The 19,991-nt window shown below is 42.8% G+C and overlaps 3 protein-coding genes across 3 annotated transcripts in view; 1 reads left to right on the top strand and 2 right to left on the bottom strand.

The window, feature by feature from the left end:
• Nucleotides 1-740: 740 nt before the first annotated feature.
• On the bottom strand, nucleotides 741-2,489 carry LOC306749374 (eukaryotic translation initiation factor 1b). The gene is made up of 4 exons (XM_079232655.1): nucleotides 2,337-2,489; nucleotides 1,532-1,695; nucleotides 1,287-1,388; nucleotides 741-1,172 (listed from the first exon to the last, which is right to left on the bottom strand). Exons 1-4 carry the CDS (start codon nucleotides 2,365-2,367, stop codon nucleotides 1,128-1,130), a joined length of 342 nt encoding a protein of 113 aa, XP_079088781.1. The 5' UTR covers nucleotides 2,368-2,489; the 3' UTR covers nucleotides 741-1,127.
• Nucleotides 2,490-4,521: 2,032 nt separating this feature from the next.
• Nucleotides 4,522-7,562, top strand: LOC306749747 (uncharacterized protein). The gene is made up of 5 exons (XM_079233069.1): nucleotides 4,522-4,599; nucleotides 5,553-5,633; nucleotides 5,723-5,833; nucleotides 6,537-6,674; nucleotides 7,444-7,562. Exons 2-5 carry the CDS (start codon nucleotides 5,607-5,609, stop codon nucleotides 7,528-7,530), a joined length of 363 nt encoding a protein of 120 aa, XP_079089195.1. The 5' UTR covers nucleotides 4,522-4,599; nucleotides 5,553-5,606; the 3' UTR covers nucleotides 7,531-7,562.
• A 1,931-nt stretch (nucleotides 7,563-9,493) lies between these two features.
• The window catches only part of LOC306749613 (uncharacterized protein), a 33,364-nt gene continuing 22,866 nt past the window's right edge, over nucleotides 9,494-19,991 (bottom strand). Inside the window, exons 21-29 of the mRNA XM_079232925.1 lie at nucleotides 14,771-14,924; nucleotides 14,403-14,580; nucleotides 14,044-14,312; nucleotides 12,738-12,883; nucleotides 12,397-12,661; nucleotides 12,047-12,218; nucleotides 10,267-10,520; nucleotides 10,048-10,148; nucleotides 9,494-9,788 (exon numbers count right to left, since the gene is read on the bottom strand). Coding sequence (XP_079089051.1) covers nucleotides 9,504-9,788; nucleotides 10,048-10,148; nucleotides 10,267-10,520; nucleotides 12,047-12,218; nucleotides 12,397-12,661; nucleotides 12,738-12,883; nucleotides 14,044-14,312; nucleotides 14,403-14,580; nucleotides 14,771-14,924 — 1,824 coding nt within the window. The 3' untranslated portion in view covers nucleotides 9,494-9,503. The remainder of the gene's footprint in view (nucleotides 9,789-10,047; nucleotides 10,149-10,266; nucleotides 10,521-12,046; nucleotides 12,219-12,396; nucleotides 12,662-12,737; nucleotides 12,884-14,043; nucleotides 14,313-14,402; nucleotides 14,581-14,770; nucleotides 14,925-19,991) is intronic.

Here is a 19,991-nt window from a genome sequence, read left to right as displayed (position 1 = left end):
CTGCTAAACAAACAAACCAGACGATGCGTTTCAACTGCAGACATTTTATTGAACCAGATGTGGAGTTAGCAGAACAGACTGCTCTCCTCTCCCTCAGAGCACAGTGTGACCTGGCCATGGCTTGTTTTTACTGCATCACTACATCTTTAACTCAGGTAGATAAATTATTGCATTATATATGAAAATTAAAGATTCAAGTGTCCTTAACCGCAGCTGTGGTACCAGAATACTTAGCAGAGCCCAGCCGTCAGCCGGGCGCCAGAGGAGGAAGCGAACCTCTACTAGTAACACTGGAGTTACACGTGCTCCCGTCTTGAAACAATACTTTAACTGGACTAAAGTATTACCAGTATTCAAGTTCACTTCCCACTCTGGAGGGCTCATCTGGTCACAAAAAGAACAGACTCATTACGGGCCTCGCTCCGGCTGAACGCCCGTTCAGGTTTAATACTTGGGTCAGCGGCAAATTAACAAAAAAACGAGTTAGAAAAATTATGCGAAAAGCTAAACCAAAAAGTGCCTGCAAAGATGGTCAGAACTTTACACGATGGCGGCCGAGTTATTGAAAAAGAGGGACGTCTCTTCTGTTGGCCAACAACAGAAATCGACTTCTGCAGCGAACGCCGTAACAAAAAGACCCTCCGGCCTTCTAAATGCACCCACGTCAGCAGGTAACAGTTGTAAAGTCAGGGACCTTCCGGTACAAACCCAGCCCCCAATCCCCATGACAACACTCCGTGTGGAGACGCAACGTTTTATTGAAACACCTTGAAGTACAAAACAAAAAAGTTACATGAAACGGTGCCTCCTTGTTGTGACACAAGACCTAAAAAGAAAAATTTAAAAAGGATATAAACAAAAAAGGGGGAAGGGAAGGGCGGGTCATCACCACTCGTCCCTGATGTTGTGTGGAGCTGCAGTGGTGTGTCTTTGTGAGCGCGAGCCTGCCCCCTGCTGGTGGAGGGCGGTGGTGTTACAGAATCCCATGTTGTCAGAGGTAATTCACGTGTTGGCTAATAGGAGCTGGTGGGGTTGCAAGGGAGAGGAGGGAGGAAGGGCAGCAGCACATAGGAGGAGGAGAGGAGGGGTTAATGGCCTTCTTGGAGAGAAGGGGCTGCTAGCAGCTTCTAGAAGCCGTGGACTTTGAGCTGCTCCTCCTTGGCCAGGCCAATCTGGAAAGAAGAAATGAGATTAATACATGTAACGCGCCCCAGTCGGCCATGTTCTCTACACACACACACACACACACACACACACACAGCGAGGGGAAACCCCACGACGCTCACCTCGATGAGGAACTGGCAGATATTCTTGCGCTGGTCTCCCTGGAGCTGGATCACTTCACCATACTCTGGGTGCTCAATCACAGTCCCATTGCACGCAAACTTCTGCCGGGGGTCAAAGAGGGAGAGGAAACAACGAGTCAGTGTCTGCACAGCACCGCCCTGCAGCAGGGTTTGGCAAACGCCGTAAAAACAAAACCGTGGCAACGGCAAACTACGGCCGACGGTGCTCATGAGGATCTCTGTACCTTCTTGAAGGCCTTGACTAGCTTCTTCTTATCATAGTCGATGGCAATGCCCTGGACAGTGGTGAGGGTCTTCCTGCCGTTCCGCTGTTGGATTCTTATGTGGATATAGTCCTCTGTCCCGGCTGGGAGGCGGTCATCACCCTTAGTTGCATCAGCAAAGGGGTCTGGAAGGAAAGCGAGAGGAGGAAGACGTCATTTAAAACACAACAGCAATCAACTACTTTTATAGACACAATAATCTCATTATCAGCGATACAAAATCAGATGTTCGTGTCTCCTTTGTTTACAATCTGGCAGACAACCCGAGGAAGGGCCGTGTTTTTTCTTTTTCGGGTTGAACTGCGCATGCGCAGAAGCCTGGCAGCGTTACTGCGCTAGTTTTAGCTGCCTATACGGGATTGCACGCGGCTTACCAGCCGTGACGTGGCGACTTCCGTCTTCGGAGCGTGAACCTGGGCCTCTAAAGTACAGCCATGTGAAAAATAAAATGGTATTTTGGTGGTACAAAGGGACGTTTTCACGCGGCCATTTTTCGTGTGGGAAGAATAAGCTAACCGGGCGCCGCTCGGGCCTAATGGCGGCAGACCGAGTGGGAGGCCGCCGGTCGGCCGAGCGGCAGAAATACCGTCAAATAAACACATTTAATAAGACACATCGACCACCTCGAGACTGAAACGTTGTGATTGATTAAATTAAAGCCGATGAAAGCCCGACAGACGCGGGGAGGAAACGGCCGTTAGCTTCGCGAGCACGCGCCCTTCCCCCACCTCACCCCGCACACCTCGGCTCCTTTATGACGACTTACCAAAAGTTTGGAGGTTCTGGATATCGGACATACGATAAGATTTGCTTTCCTTTCGGATGATAACTTGGTTAGCGAGCGGTTCGTCGGCTGACTTTGAGCTATTTGAGTCGTTTCTAGGTTTTCTCTTTCCTCGGGGACGCGGCTCTGCTTCGACGGCTCTCACAAAATGGAGCTCTCCGAAGTCCGTAGCTGGAAAACAAGCCTTTGTAGCCCCGCCCCGAAACTACGTCATCACGTTATTGACGTAGGGAAAGGGGGGCCGTCGTCGTTTGGCTTGCCACGCCCTGATATTGCTCAACTTTACTGGAAAGCTGACGTCATCGTGTCATAATATTCGCAACAGGAACATAACAGAAAATAAAGAAATAATGTAATTGTACATAGAAGAACTAAAGGAACTAAAATAAAATAACATACACAAATCACTACAGCAGCATTTAAACATTCAGGAAAGCAATCGAATATTTAAAAAAATCACAATGTATACTAAAATAGAATAGAATAAAAATGCACAATGTATACAAAAAATAGAACAGAATAATAGTACATTCAATAATTTAAAATACATGAGTATATATAAAATACTGAACTGGAAGAACAACATCAACACTGTGTAGAAGAAGGGGATGAGTTGACTCTTTTTCTTGAGGAAACTTTGATCCTTCAATGTGTGCAGCAAGATGTTGGAGATGCTCTACCAGTCTGTTGTGGTGGAGTGTTCTACCAGTCTGTTGTGGTGGAGATGCTCTACCAGTCTGTTGTGGTGGAGATGTTCTACCAGTCTGTTGTGGTGGAGTGTTCTACCAGTCTGTTGTGGTGGAGATGCTCTACCAGTCTGTTGTGGTGGAGTGTTCTACCAGTCTGTTGTGGTGGAGATGTTCTACCAGTCTGTTGTGGTGGAGATGTTCTACCAGTCTGTTGTGGTGGAGATGTTCTACCAGTCTGTTGTGGTGGAGATGTTCTACCAGTCTGTTGTGGTGGAGATGTTCTACCAGTCTGTTGTGGTGGAGATGTTCTACCATTCTGTTGTGCAAGTGGGGAGCAGCATTGGAGACACCAGCAGACTCAGTAAACTGGTGAAGAAGCTCGGCTCCTTCATGGGCTGCAAACAGCTGGTGGAGAGGACACTGAAGAAACTATTGTCCATATTGGATCACCCTCTCAACCGCCTATTGCAGGGACATTTATATGTATATATATATATATATATATATGTATATATATATATATATATATATATATATATATATATATATATATATATATATATATATATGTATAGATATATATATATGTATATATATATACATATATATATCTATACATATATATATATATATATAAATATATAAATATTCCACCCTCTCCACCACATACTGCAGGACTGCAGAGCACTTTCTCAACAGACTCATCCAGCTACGCTGTCACAAGGACCGATACAGGATAACCTTCCTGCCCACTTCTATAAGACTTTTTAATCAGTCACCTCTGGCCAGATCCTACATTAATTAATCAACACCAACAGCCCTTGCACCGCTTTTGTTGTTTGTTGCTCACTGTACATACTTATATACGCTTATATAAGCTGCATGCACTTCATATACACTACATATACTTTGCATTTGTACACTTTCTTTATTATTTTTATTGTTTAATTTCCCAAATGAATACATTCTGCGGTTTTGTTGTATATATTGAGTTTTGTTGTATTGAAAATCTTTTATTCCTGTTATTTTTGTGTCTTGCTACTGTGACAAACACATTTCCCCTTGGGGATGAATAAAGTATCTATCTATCTATCTATCTATCTATCTATCTATCTATCTATATATATATATATATATATATATATATATATATATATATATATATATATATATATTCATATATACCTCCTGTAACTGTCCTTGTAGTTATGAAAATTATTTTGCACGATGTATAAACAGATTGTATAAGTATTTGTACTTTCGCGTCATAGTATTTGTTTTAACAGTAAATGTTTAAACTATTTGCCCTGTACTGACTGCACGTGAACCAGGTTGAGTTTATTTTCCCCTTCGCGCTACGTGCGCCTGGTTTTGTCCCTTCCGGGGACCCGTCCGAGTCCGACTCCATGGCGACACCTGATCCCGTTTGTTTCAGTGGAAAACGCTCTTTTTGTACAATTAACGATAAAAACCGGACACGTGACGTCACTACAGCTGCACCCGCGTGTATGTGGACTGCGCAAGGCGCGTGCGTGAGGATACGGGACCTTTAGGAGGTAAGAGCTGCGTCTCTTCTCTTTGTTGTGTCTGCACATGGAAACTTGCACCGTTGAAGTATTCAGACCCTCTACTGCTGTACAAGTACAATACCACACTGAAAATACTACAAGACCATATATGTATTTGGCTGAGATCATTTTATTCAGTAAAAGTAGTAATACAACAGTATAAAGTCCTGCATTAATATTCTTCTTCTTTTGCAATCAGCAATAAAAACACAACACACGAGATAGAAACTACACAAACCTGAGCACACACAGCAATACAACACAAATACACAAGTACTGTGAACACTAGAAAGTTACAATACTCGTGAGGAAGAAAGAAAGAAAGAAAGAAAGAAAGAAAGAAGGAGACGTGATGATGCTACCGGTACCTAAATAAATACAAAGTACAGTGAAATAGAAGAAGAATTCATATCTATATCTATATATATATATATATATATATATATATATATATATATATATATATATAGATATAGATATGAATTCTTCTTCTATTTCACTGTACTTTGTATTTATATATATATATATATATATATATATATATTCATGCATATATATATATATATATATATATATATATATATATATGTAAATATATATATATATATATATATATATATATATATATATATATTCATATGCAGAAAAATTTACTAAAAGTATCAAAATAAGTAATAAGTACTGATGGTGCAGACTGTTAGATAATTATTAATATCATCCTTATTAATACAATAAACTAACATTGTTTACACCGGTGGAGAAGGCGCTAATGTGAACTGATTATATGTTTTTAATGTAAATATACATGTAAAATGTAACTATATTTGTACATGTTGTATACACAAGTACAGTACACAAATGGAGATACAGAGCATGTACCTCAGTGCAGTACTGGAGGACATGTACTAATACTGCTGGCTATTTTTTATGTACACAAACAGAGACCTGAATACAGACTGCCGGTCCTCCTCCTGCAGAGCCCACATGGGACAAGGATGTCTTCTCATCGAGAGACAGTGCAGGTGAGGAGGAGCACGTTTCTCTGAGCAGGTGCTCGGCCCGGCTCGGCCCGGCTCGGTGTACTCATGTGTCTGCTGGTCCTGGTCCTCAGGTGTGGCCGGTCTGGGAGCTCTCCATCCCGCTCCCGGCGGTGCTGATGATCACGCTGGGTCTCTACATGGTCGTGCTCGGGCTCGGGCTGTGGATCCGGTCCTGCCTCAAGGTCGGTGCCGCAGGACTCCTCTCCTTTTTTTTCTGCAGCTTGTGAGCCGTCAAACAAACACAATGTGATGTTTACGGGAACTCGTCCTGCACGTAGAAGCGCAGACTACAAGTGGTCTTTGCCGCCCTCTGGTGGTAGAGAGCAGATACAGCAGGAGTTCGCTCAGAGATATCAAACATATCAAACTGTGCTTCTTCTGTTCAACCTTTTCTTAATGAATAGATGATGTCAGTTCTTTTTGTTTTTATTGAAGGATTTATTTCAACTTAAAGTCCAACGTCTATAAACTCTGTGACGATTGAAGGGAGCAGATGTTCCTTCTTTAGTTATTATTGTATTTTAATACTAAATCACAGATCACAGTTAGTTGAACAAACAAATCTGTTTCCTCTGGAAAACACATCTGACGCTATGTCATAGTGGAAACACCGACCTGGAGCAGAGCAGATTCCTTCTTTAAATATTTAAACAAACTAGTTTCCTGTCCTACAGGTAACATTTTAGCTCTCCCTCTGCTGCACACCTGTACGCTTTTCAGCACTTCCTCATTCAGGTATAAATACATACGGCTGTAATGAAGTATCTGGTGTCGTCTGGTGCTGCTCTTTAGTTCCTCCAGTGTGTAGCTTATTCTCTCTCTCTCTCTCTCTCTCTCTCTCTCTCTCTCTCTCGCTCTCTCTCTCTCGCCCCCCCCTCCCATCAGGACCGGTGCCCCCCGGCGTGCGGCGGCAGCTGTCCGGACGTCTCTCTGGGCGAGCGCTGCTTCAGATTTGCAGAAATGTGCGACTGTCGCCTGCCGACCCTCCGCTCGTGTCGGGCCGTCTCGTGCCCGTCTCCTTCAGTAAGTGATCTCACCAGGTCCCACAAGGTCCCACCAGGTCTAATCAGGTCCCACAAGGTCCCACCAGGTCTAATCAGGTCTCACCAGGTCTCATGATGAGGGTCTTCAAAGAGTTGGTGGGAGATGAAGCGCTTTAATGCGGGCTGTCACTCCCAGAATGCTTTTCTTCTGTCCTTCAAATGCACAAAGGTGTGCACTTGAAAGCACCACCAGCGCTGGCAGACGGGGAAACTAGTCACGCCCCATAGATCACAATGCGTTTCTAAAATCTCCCTATAGATCACAATGTAATGTGTCTAAATCGCCCCATAGATCACAATGTAATGTGTTTCTAAATCTCCCTATAGATCACAATGTAATGTGTTTCTAAATCTCCCTATAGATCACAATGTAATGTGTTTCTAAATCTCCCCATAGATCACAATGTAATGTGTTTCTAAATCTCCCCATAGATCACAATGTAATGTGTTTCTAAATCTCCGCATAGATCACAATATAATGTGTTTCTAAATCTCCCCATAGATCACAATGCGTTTCTAAATCTCCCTATAGATCACAATGTAATGTGTCTAAATCGCCCCATAGATCACAATGTAATGTGTTTCTAAATCTCCCTATAGATCACAATGTAATGTGTTTCTAAATCTCCCTATAGATCACAATGTAATGTGTTTCTAAATCTCCCTATAGATCACAATGTAATGTGTTTCTAAATCTCCCCATAGATCACAATGTAAACTGAACTCTCTTCTGTATGTTTTTACCACAGTGTGCTAAGTGTGACTGCGCTTGCACCTGTCAGCCTCCGGAGTGCGACACCTGCAACTGCCTCTGCTTTGAGATCAGGATCAAGTAGACGAGGATGGAGAGAGAGAGAGGATGGTGGGAGAAGGATGGAGAGAGGGAGAATGGAGAGAGAGAAGTGACTACTCCTCTCTGTGACCTTTCACCTCTACTAACACTTCAGTGTGAATATGAGAGGCGGAGTCTGCAGAGTTCGTGGAGTCTCTCAATACCGTCAGACTTCCTGTCTGCGGCTCTCGGCTCCAAATGGATCCGCCTTCGTCTCAAATATGTAAATATAAATATTACATTTTTCATGAAAGTCTCGTAATCTCCTCAAACAGCGGGCCCATGTGTCATTGGGGACTATTTTCAGCAGCGGATTGATCCACATTCGGTGCTCAAGCAGCGGTTAAAATGTTAGTTTTGGACCTTTATTGACTTGCATAGAATATAGAATATTTTATAGTTATTATAAATGTTGCACAACATGTTGTGATGGTGTACTTGGTGTACTCTGTGTTCTTGGTACATCTACCAGGTGAGCAGCTCATACATTCTGTTTTTCTAAGTTTTATTAAATTCTGAAATGTTTTAAAAATGGATCCATCACTTTCTGTTTTCTTTGTCCTTTATTTATACTAGTGATAAAGAGTCTTTTGGAGCTCCTGGTCCTGGACTTTACTTTAAAAGGCTTTCTGTAACGGTCATCGTGTGTGTACCTAATAAACTGACCACTGAAACACACCAGGAAAAGAAACAACACCAACATGTTCTCTGTATGTCCTCTAATTTAATATAGATATTAACCAAAACAATTAAAGCGTCAATCACAACATGACGAAGACAGTGTCTCAGAATCGTTCAATCCACCTGGGAGACAAAGAGGCAGAGAGGCAAAGAGACAAAGAGCTTTCACATTTAAAGAAAGACTCCTTCAAACCAAATAATGATGCATCTAAAGTGCGGCTGAAGTATTTCTTCAGTGGATGAATGGCTTCATGTAGATCTCAGCCTTATGGAACAGAAGCTCCTGTGAATATGAGGAAGATGATTGACAGGCGGGTCAACGCCACTGTGCCTCAGATCAACTCAACATAAAGACTTCATGGCATATCTCTTCTGTTCTACTTCTCTTCTGTGTTTTAGAGCACGTGTCAGACAATATGACCCAAAATTATGATTTGATCCATTTAACAGTCATTCTGTTCTGAAAATGGATGAAATATAGTGCAAATATTCATCATTAGTTCAACATTATATATTGCAAGGATTTCCCACATTTCTTCATTGTATTGATTTAAAAACATTAATAATAAAAACATCCATTGGCTCCCTTCAGAGACCCAGTGGGATAAATATGAATATACTGTTGATCAGTGCAGCTTTAAGACATTCTTCCCAGAATTCTTCTTAGAACAAACCAGAAGTGGTTAATGTTTCTATAATTATTCCTGATATCTGACAATTAACATTTTAGGCTTTCGAGTACAAAAAAAAAACGTAGTTAAAATCTCAAGTTTCCAATGTTAACATCCAGTGCTGATTTGAGGTAATAATCAGATCTTTTTCCTTAAATAAATATCTGTTAGGTGACAGTCTTAATATTTAAATTATATATATAAATATATATACAAAATATATATTTATATTATTATTATTATTATTATCATTATATTACTTATTATTATTATTATATATTATTATTTATATTTTTGTGCAATGCTGTTATATCTTTTATATTTTGTGCCTTATTTTTATATTTTTTTTACCTTAAGTTCATTCTAATTCTGTGTGTCAGGAGGACCCAGCAAAATAAGCATTTCATTGTATAGAATAACTGTTATCTGTGCATATGACAGTAAAAACATTTTGAATCTTGAATCTATCGTCACGTGAAGGACCAGAATCTTTCCTCCTGACCGGATGTTTCCTCCGTGCAGCTTTGGGCTCAACTGTCTTTCAGACTGAGGTTCCTTTGTGCTCATCATGTGACCTACAGGTCACAAAGGTCACATGACGTTACACAGATGTGACGCTGCAGGTTTACTGCACGGAGAGCTGGAGACACACGGAGGAGACGAGGATGATGAGGAGGAGGAGGAGGAACGGGGAGTGAGCAGGAGCGCCCCCGCTGGTGGGAGATGTGGTGTTGGAGGTGGAGGAAGGTAAGAAGCCCACTGTCTCAGACAGAAAGGTCCGGAAGTTGCTTAGTTTGGCAAACATCGTCTGAGCTGCTCGTCTTGACCTGGTGGCGTTTTCAGATGACAACACTGCTGCCTGGAACCAGGAGCCGTCCAGCTTACACATCATCGGACCTCCAGAGTCCCCCTACACACACACACACACACACACACACCATTTAGTATGAACGATTCGATAGAGGACAGACCGAGATCGTAGAGAAAGAACTAAATAGTTTGGTAGTTATTAGTAGTGATACCTTATGGAAGAGGTTTGAATCCGACCTATGACCTTTGGGGTCTCTCTCTCTCTCTCTCTCTCTCTCTCTCTCTCTCTCTCCTGACTATCTCTCTCAAATCCAGACCACATATCATCAGAAGGACACATAGAAGTAGAACTCTCTCACCTGCTCCAGTGTTAAGAGTCCGGTACAAATGGTGTCACTGGCCGACGACGCGTTCCCACAGCTTTCCACCGAGGTCTGGAACTCCTGCAGAACTTCTTCCTCTGAAGATGGAAAACAAGGAAACGGTGAGAGAGGAAACATCTGGATCAAACCCAGACAGGCAGGAACCCGGACCAGCCGATTCCATCCAGAGAGGCGAAGCGACGGTTCTGGACTCACCCCCTCCTCGCCCGGAGCTCCAGCCCGCCACCCAGCACGTGGAGCCCACGGCGAAGGTTTGTCCGTTGTCCATGCAGACGGGCTGGATGTAGTCGGACAGGCCGGGTCGGGCTGCCAGTCGCAGCACGGCGACATTGGACCCGCTCAGGGTGCTCAGGGTGATGTTGGTCACGTTCAGCGTCACCTCAAAGGGGTTGGATCCGTTCTGCTTCAGCCGACCCAACACGACGGTCCATTCAGACGGCGTGGGGGAGCTGTGGGAGATGAGAGAAGTTCTGATTGGTTTGAAATGCACTGTCAGCTCACAGCAAGACGGGCCCGGGTTCTCCCTGTGGCAGTGTGGGTTTCCTCCGGGTGCTCCGGTTCCTCCCACAGTCCAAAGACATGCAGCTCAGATTAACTAGACTCTAAGTTGCCTGTAGGCATGAATGGTTGTCTATCTCTATATGAGCCCTGAGATAAACAGGACACCTGTCCAGGTGAACCCTGTCTTTCCCAAATGTCAGCTGGGATCGGTTCCAGCGCCCCGACCCTGAATAACAGTGGCGGGCCGTGCATTTTCTACCTGGGCCTTCTGTGCCGTCTGATATCGTATACGTAAATACGGGCATGACGGGATGCTGCGTCATTAACGGACAATGCATGTTTTCCACATCAACAAGAACAAATTCACAAGAACCAGTCACATTTAGTTATGACAAAACAATCCAACAAAACTGCGGCACTAAAACACCGCACACTGAAGAGTACAAACCACGAGCCAGAAGGAACGATATTAACTATAAAATAAAAACAACACCATACATTAACACAACGCTATACTGCAGATGTAAAAACACAAACAGCAGTTACTTAGCAAATGCTGTTCACTTAAAGACAAAGTCCATCCGCCTTTCTTTGTTATCAAACAGTTCAAAGACGCGGTTGTACAGTTAATCAGTGGGCTTAAGTTCCAGTAACAGCTCCTTCTTGATGGCCATGGACCAGTGAGGACAGCCGATTCTTTCTGGAATATGTTTTGATTCGTTTTAGGGGTGAACATTTCCGCTCGACAGTGGCAGTTGATATTGGGATCGTCACCGTAAAACATGCCCGTAACCCTCCGTGAGAAAGGCCACCAAGTCCGTTTCTCCTCCTCCTTCAGCCATTGAGTGTTAAAAAAACTACACTAAGCAAAACACTAAAAATGTCATAACTTCTCTTATGCTTCACCCTGAATTAGTCTTACTACTACTGAGTTATGCTAGCAGCTAGCTAGCTTTCTTTTGACAGAAGTCACGCTGGCCCACTGACCAATCACAGGGCATGTTAATACTGATGTATTTCCAGTGGCCCTGGCGCGTCAAAGAATACGCCCAGCATGTCAAACTGAAGATCTGATTGGTTGAAGACTATGACATCATGACAACGTCCCCATGTACTTTAATCTGCAAAGGCCAGCTAGAAGGCCTCTTCCATAGAGACATAGAGGTGAAATCTGATTGGATAAGAGCTCTCCTTAAAATCAGCTGCACTGGAAGCAGAGCAACAAAGGAAGACAGGAGCTGTGCAATGAGAAAATAAGCTAATAGGGAAAATTAATTATTATACATGTAGTGTATTTGTCGAAAAAAAAAAAAATAATAATAAAATGGCTATAACTTTGTCATTCTGTTTAGGCCAGCAGAGAAGGCTTAGCTGGCCCTGACAGCCACCACTGCAGCGGTTCGGATAATGGAATGGAATGGTTGAAAAAGAACCGGCGCACTTCCTCTACAGTTAAACGTCCATGACGTCTCACCTGGAGAAACAGTTGGCGTTGCTCAACACGGCGTCCACGGCCACCAGAGTCCCGCCACATGCGTGACTTCCATTCTTCTGCAGGCTCGCCATCCACGGCCACACGGCAGCCGTCACCGCGGAGCTTCCTCCCAAAATACGTGAATTCATCGGGGCTCGGCCACAGATCACCGCTGAAGGAACAAAGGTCAAGATCAAACACAAGATTTATGGGGGGACTGTTCCTTTATGTACACATTTTGTTCTGCTACATCTCAGAGGTACATGTTGTACTCTATACTGTACTACACAGAAGTAAATATTCAGATATATAATTCAGAGGTAAAATCAGTGTTTACAAGTTGGACTCACGTGGGGTGGTGCTGGTTGGAGGTGTGGTGGTGGTTGGAGATCCAGCACAGGTGACGCCGACGTCACTGTCGCTCCCGGTGGACGCGAAGGTGACGAAGCCCGGCTGATTGTTGGAGATTTGGCTGTTGATCCAGGACTGGTATTCGGACACTCTGGTGTAGACTCCTGGGAAATTAGGCTCTGCACAACCTCTTCCAAAACTCACGATTCCCGACTGGGTCCAGACTCCACCCTGCTTGCTCACCATCGGACCGCCTGAGTCCCCCTTTTAGCAGAGAAACAATCAGGAGAATGACCTTTGCATGAGGTCAAATCTGACACAAACAGATAAAGATGATCACCTGACAGGAGTCCTTCCCTCCCACACGGAGCCCGGCGCAAATCATGTTGCTTGTGATTGAGCCCACCCCATAGTCACAGTTACACTGTTTGTTCCCCACGATGGGCACCTCCACCTCCATCAGGGCTTGTGGGGACGGAGCAGCCACTAAAGAGACACCAATATAGTTAAATAAACAGACTTTTTAAACTGAAAAAATTTGTGATGCAAAAGCTTTATATGTTAAAGCTGCATTGTCTTTCCTGACCACCAGGGGGCGACTCCAATGGTTGTATAGAAGTCTATGCTTCATGTGTTAAAGCAACATTCTCTCTCCTGACCATCAGGTGGCGACTCCTCTGGTTGTATAGAAGTCTATATAAATGACTCTACTTGATGTATTCCCTCAGTAAACATTGTAAACATGAGTTTATGTCTCAATCTCTAGTTTCAAGTCTTCTTCAATACAGCATGATGTTCATTTAGTAAATTATGGTTATTTAGAGTCAAACAGACCAAAAAGCAGGGATGCGTTTCTGGAATATGCTTTGATGCGTTTTAGGGCTTAATTGTCAGCAAATCCACCACCAAGTCCGTTTCTCCTCCTTCAGCCATTGAGTGTTAAAAAAACTACACCAAGCAAAACACTAAACATGTCATAACTTCTCTTGTTTCAGCCTGAACTCTTCTTGCTCCTACTGAGTTCTGCTAGCAGCTAGCTAGCTTTCTTTTGACATAAGTCACGCTGGCCCACTGACCAATCACAGCGCATGTTAATACTGACGTATTTCCAGGCCACCACGCAGGCCCTGCATGTCAAAGAATACGTCCAGCAAGTAAAACTAAAGACCTGATTGGTTGAAGACTATGACATCACAACAACGAGCTAGAAGGACAACCAGCTGGAAGGCCTCGGGCCGCTCTTCTTCCATAGAGACATAGAGGTGAAATCTGATTGGATAAGAGCTCTCCTTTATAAGTTGCACTAGAAGCAGCACTGCAGGCTGAAGCAGAGCAACAGAGGAAGACAGGAGCTGTGCAATGAGTAAATAAGCTAATAGAGAAAAATAATTATTAAAACACACAAAAAAAGGGGGAAAAAAATTATTAGAAAATATCTATAACTTTGTGACTCTGTTTAGGCCAGCAAAGAAGGTTTAGCTGGCCCTGACGGCCCACCACTGATATATACATACACACACACATATGTATATATATATATATATATACATATATATATATATATATATATATATATATGTATATATATATATATATATTACCCGTTGTTACTGTCACGCGACCTCTGAAAATCCCCCCTGACCCACCTTCGAATGCAATGTTGCCCCAGCCGGTGACCCAGGACTCGGTGCCGTGGTGGAAGCTGCTGTTTGGAGCTGCCAGGCAGACGGGCAGAATGAAGTTGGTGAAAGTCACCGGCGAGGAGAGCTTCAGGAGGGTAATGTCGTTATCACTGGTCAAGTCATTATAGTTGGGGTGGTTGATGAGCCGCGTCACCGCCCGTTGGACCTCATTGGGGTTGGCGCCCTGCTGGTTCTGGCGACCCAGAATCACAACCAGGTTGTTGATGTTGTTGCTGAAGAGACACGTCACAGAGAGTTAAAGCAAAGCTCCTTCAGGGGAAATGCAAGAAAAAACAAGAAGGTGCTCCGGGCTCTGTGCTTACGAGGGGAAGAAGCAGTGGGCGGCGCTCATCACCCACTCACTGTTGATGAGCGATCCTCCACAGGAGTGGGACCCAGACTTCTGCAGACTGGCCATCCAGGGCCAGTTGCCCACGGGGGCCACCTCCCCCCCAACGATCCGGGTGTTCAGCCGGGTGTTCAGCGGAGGCCGACCACACACTGAAGAAAGACGGGCGGCAGAACCAGGGAGAGCGATTATTACTACGGTATTACTGCGGGGCTCCTGACCTCCAACAGCCCAGAGCTTCTACTCTCGTTTCATAATGATAATAAATACTAACGATAATAAAACTGTGGACAAAACAACTGAAGTCCCAACAAGAAACAAGTAAAGTAAATTGTGACTTACCATTTAGTTGCGAGAGAGACTCTGAAAAATAGAAAACATTTATATTCATATTTGTGAGACATTGATTGAAGGCTTGAGCAGGTGAGGTGAGTGTAATCCCTTTAACCCATCTGACCCGCTCCACCGCCTCGGTCCACTTCTTCTTTTCTTTGAGCTCAGACAGAAAACACAGCAACATTTTTTTGTGTCATATTTTTATGAATAGCATTGTGAAATGGAGACACGGAAAGGCGTGTGATGACGGAGACACGGAGGGGAACGACCCCAACAGTAAGTGAACGCATCATGGGTCAAATGCAACAAAAGTCAGAATGTACAACAGTAAGTGAACGCATCATGGGTCAAATGCAACAAAAGTCAGAATGTACAACAGTAAGTGAACGCATCATGGGTCAAATGCAACAAAAGTCAGAATGTACAACAGTAAGTGAACGCATCATGGGTCAAATGCAACAAAAGTCAGAATGTACAACAGTAAGTGAACGCATCATGGGTCAAATGCAACAAAAGTCAGAATGTACAACAGTAAGTGAACGCATCATGGGTCAAATGCAACAAAAGTCAGAATGTACAACAGTAAGTGAACGCATCATGGGTCAAATGCAACAAAAGTCAGAATGTACAACAGTAAGTGAACGCATCATTTCACATTTAAAAGCACATCCTGGTGATTTACGGGATTAAGACGACTAAATGTCTGCGGTGTAGCGGATCAATGACTAACTGATCAAACATTGTTCCAGTAACTAAATGACGTCAGGATCCACATTTATCAGATCAACACAGTTTGATGGATGATCTGTCCAGCCACCAGATATTCTTCTTTTCTTCAGTGGATGTTTTGCAATCGGGAGCTGAAGGATGCAGGGCCCTGTGTTTACCTGACACCTGCTTCAGTGACAGACGTCTGTTGTTGCCACAGCGACACAAATCCCCTTTAATGTGATAAAGGTCATACTAAAACTGCTTTGACAAAAAATGTATTCCACTAGATCTCACGTAATAAACCACACGTGGATGTTAAGCAGACCTCAAAGAAAATTGGATGAAGTTTAATATACATATGTATATATATATATATATATATATATATATATATATATATATATATATATATATATATATATATATTTAGACTATAATATCATTTTATACGTTCAATATATATATATGCAGGATTTTTCCGTGTTAACCTTTCATCCATTTAAACGCCGTACATCCTGCTCGACCAGCGGATCGGATCTCTCACCTGATTGTTTCAGGTAATTGTTTCAGGTAATTGTTTCAGGTAATTGTTTCAGGTGTGTGCTGATAGCGTGTGTCAGTTATTGGATGCCTGGTGGAGCCTCCGGAGGAACTCAGTTCAACAACTTCTCTCGTTCTCTATATTTATTTACGAAATGATCACAAGTAAAGAAATATGCGCTGCAGTTGCAAAAGCAGTGAGTGGTCCAGCAACACGCAGGTTGGGCAAAGAACAACTGCCCCACCAACAGAAGTGGGGCCTTTCATACACAGGTTATCGTCACAGGTTCGTCTCGCCTCGTCCTAACATCTGATTGGCTCTATCCTGTCAAGAGGAGGAGAATCATGTTCTCATCTTTTCTCACAAGACTGGACCGTGCAACGACCCGTCTGCTTCACTCATGTCAACATACTGATAAACAGGTGTGAGTGTTGAAGTGCGCAGGCGTGTGACTGACTTGAACTGGACATTTCATAGACAACCAACTCCAGCTGCATAGCTGTGTTATACTGACCTCGTTAACCTCAACTTTAATAGACATGAAGAGTAATGGAGAATAGCAGCAGAATATAAGGATTTATATTATCAGTGCGGAGGAGGGAACTTACCTGGAGTCAGCAGAGTCAGCAGAGTCGCCACAGAGATGCATTTGAAGAGAGCCATGGCTGAGAAGTCCCTCTCATCAGGTCTGCTGCGGCATAAATAACCTCCTCTTCCTCCTCTTCCTCTTCTTCATCCTCCTCCTCCTCGTCAGTCTCCTCCTCTTCCTCCTCCTCCTCCAACACACACAAACCTGTCCAGAGACACGCCCACCACCTCACCTGTTCCAACACATCATCATGTCACGTCTCTTAGTTAGAACTGTTGATTTACTGCCAGCTAGTACTTAGTACTACTTCACTAGTAATACTTCACCTGTACTTTGCATCCCAGGAAAGCGTTGTACTTTTACACCTGGAGGAGAAGGGAAGTATACCTGTAGACACGAGGTTTTGAAATTAAATACAAATGCATTTTAAATATCAGCAAATAAACAAACAATGTATTATTTAAAATAATTAATAAGCAGTTAACTTGTATGAAGCGGTGTACTTGTACCACAGATGTACTTGTACCACAGGTGTACTTGTACCACAGGTGTGGAGTAACATGACTAATTTGAAAAATAAATAAATAATGATTTGTCATGAAGAATATTTCCACATATTCAGTCAGCTGATACACCTAAACACATGTCGATCATAATAATGAACAAATAAATCATTATTATTACTAATAAGATGAAGTTGAAACACTAGTAGTTTAACTTTATTGAAATTGTACTTTCTTGATTCTTGTTGTTCTGAGTTTGTACTCATGGTGGAATTGCACTTATTGTAAGTCACTTTGGATAAAAGCGTCAGCTAAATGAAATGTAATGTAAAAACACCTTTTATATTTAATACACACGTTGGTGGTGAACGATTTAGGGGATTTCTTGAGGAATTACTGTTCGTTAAAGACGCAGATCTTCCAGGAACTCTGAGGAGGCGGACCGGATCGGCCAGTCGGAGCAGATCAGGATTAATTCACACTGAGCACAGGTGTACTTGAACAGCAGGGTCCTATTCTTCATAGCTGGTTTACTGAGATAGCCGGATATTTTTTAGGATAAGATGACGCAGGTCAGGCTTTTCAGTTCCTCGAAGCAAGTTTAGAAAAATCACCATCAGTTTGTTGCTTACCTTAAATATGTATGTTAAAGACCAACAATTGATTAACTTTATACAAAAGCAATCAATGCTTTTGATCTTGTTCAGTTCAGTTTTTCTTACTCAGTGAGAAAAGTCCAGTCTGTGTTGCTTGAACAAGAGCATGAAGTCTGGTTGAATGAGGTGGAGATGTGAAGGACAGCTAACAGGTATCTCAGTGGCGGCTTTGCGCGATTAATGTTCACTCTGGATGCGGACACTGCAGCGCGATGTCCTGTGAGCGCTCTCTGCTCGTTGAGGACAGAAACTACAGAACAAGACGTGCGTCAGTCTGTTGGCAACAAGCCGATCGGTGAGGCTGTGGAAGCGCGCGCGCATACGTAAAACGCCTTCAAAGTAAAAGCAGTGCCGTTGTATTGCATTTATGGCGTGTATTTCTTTCTTTTTCTTTTTTGATTGACCTCACACGGGCCGGACTGGGAGAGCCCAAGATGCCCAGGTCTGAACTACGCCGTCTGGGAGAGATTTTAAGTGCAGCACCTGTGTGCGGCGGCATTAAGCCCCTCCCAATGCAAAAAACAACTAGTTAGCGCATGGTCAAATAAGTAACGCTGTTAATAGTGTGTTGGGCACGTTAACGCGTTTTTAACGGCCCTAGTATATACAAATATATAGTACATGATACATACGCACATGCAGTACGTATATCCTCACAAGTATATATAAATTTGTATACTACTGCCAGCAGGCACATTTAAATGAATATAATCTGATTGATTTTGGTGATGAGGCACTTAAAAATAGCCGATACATTTTCCCAACACTTACGCATTTTACTTGATATTTTGCGATGCTTATGTGACTCTAGCAGACCAGCGGAGGCGGCGTTATGCTGCGTTAACAAAAACAGGAAGTGTTGCGAATATTCGCTACGCTTTGGATGTGAACGCACCATTAGACTTTGCCATGATTATGCACTTAAATTCATCATATATAGTCATAATCATCTCCTGCTCCTCCACGGAGAGAAGGGACGCTCTTTCTCTGAGCTTATTTGCCATTGTAGCTCATGTAGATCATCGAATCTGTGGTCGACTCCTCCCCCTTTTGAAGAGGAGCGTGCACGCACAATTATCCTGATGACTGACGGTTAGAATTAATGAGACTGTTTCAGCACGGATCAGGTATGAAGAAACCAAATTAGCCTTTGATCGACTTTGTTGAGCCACGTACGAGAAATAGGGCCCAGGTGTCTGTCAGGTGAGCGGATGTGCAGTCATTTATGAAAACAGTTGTTTATGTTAATAAAGTAACATTATGAACCAGGTTGTTAATGTTAATAAAGTAACATTATGAACCAGGTTTTTTATGTTAATAAATAATACCATGAACCAGGTTCAAAGTTCAAACGATATTGTATCGATCCACGGAAGCCAAGCATCAATCTTTTATTACAGAAATGATAAACTTGTTGGTCCTAGAATAATAAGATCGATTGCTTTTTCACTCCACTAGATGGAGCTGGAGTGTTGTTTTCTGGTGATGTCAGCAGAGGTCAGCATGATTGGTAGGAAGTTGGTCGACACACAAAAAATGGAGACATTGGAGAGAGAAATTAGAAATCCATCGTCCACGTTTAAATCAAACATCTGTGCTGCAATAAATATGATTGAATGGAGATACACTTTATTTTATTAGATAGTCTTTTATTCCATCCAGTCATACATAGCCTGAAACTCACTTTTTGAATGCTTATTTGTTTCATCACTATATCTGAAGCACTTGTGGATGGCACTTTATCCCAATAAAGTTCATCCACACAACCGACGTAAGTTTTATTTTGTGAGCAGTTTTCTTTTGGCTTTTATTTGTTATTTATTTTATAAAGGCTCACTTTATTTTGGCTTAATCCTTTGAATGACATTTCAGTCATACGAGAAGGTCCAACAACCCATTCTCCATTTCTTAACGCAGCACACGAGCCTGCTGCTCCTTAAAAAATGCACTTTTAAATCTGTCTTGCTCTGGCGTTTGTCTGACACAGGGCAGCTGTTAAACTATTTAACACTTCTACTGCTAATCATTTTAAACTAATACACCAGAGAACAGGATGTTTTCCCCTTCAGCTCCGCTTTCAGAGGGATATCAGCATCAATGATGTCATCCTTGGCCAGATCCCACACACAGCCAATCAATCTTACAATGATTTTGTTCAGTTATTTAATGTACTGGCTCAATTTATTACGTTATCTATCTGATTATTTATTTACTCCGTCTAGTGGTT

The sequence above is a fragment of the Taurulus bubalis genome, assembly GCF_910589615.1.
Source record: "Taurulus bubalis genome assembly, chromosome: 17".
Taxonomy (NCBI): domain Eukaryota; kingdom Metazoa; phylum Chordata; class Actinopteri; order Perciformes; family Cottidae; genus Taurulus; species Taurulus bubalis.
This window is presented reverse-complemented; position numbering and strand designations above follow the sequence as displayed.

What these genes read in the sequence shown, in the direction of transcription:
- LOC306749374 (XM_079232655.1), bottom strand. Translation starts at nt 2,367, where the DNA reads ATGTCCGATATCCAGAACCTCCAAACTTTTG. An exon ending in CCAGAACCTCCAAACTTTTG is followed by an intron (nt 1,696 to 2,336) that starts GTAAGTCGTCAT and finishes CTTTCCTTCCAG; the next exon opens with ACCCCTTTGCTGATGCAACT. An exon ending in TCTGCCAGTTCCTCATCGAG is followed by an intron (nt 1,173 to 1,286) that starts GTGAGCGTCGTG and finishes TCTTCTTTCCAG; the next exon opens with ATTGGCCTGGCCAAGGAGGA.
- LOC306749747 (XM_079233069.1), top strand. Translation starts at nt 5,607, where the DNA reads ATGTCTTCTCATCGAGAGACAGTGCAG. An exon ending in GGATCCGGTCCTGCCTCAAG is followed by an intron (nt 5,834 to 6,536) that starts GTCGGTGCCGCA and finishes CCCTCCCATCAG; the next exon opens with GACCGGTGCCCCCCGGCGTG. An exon ending in TCTCGTGCCCGTCTCCTTCA is followed by an intron (nt 6,675 to 7,443) that starts GTAAGTGATCTC and finishes TTTTTACCACAG; the next exon opens with TGTGCTAAGTGTGACTGCGC.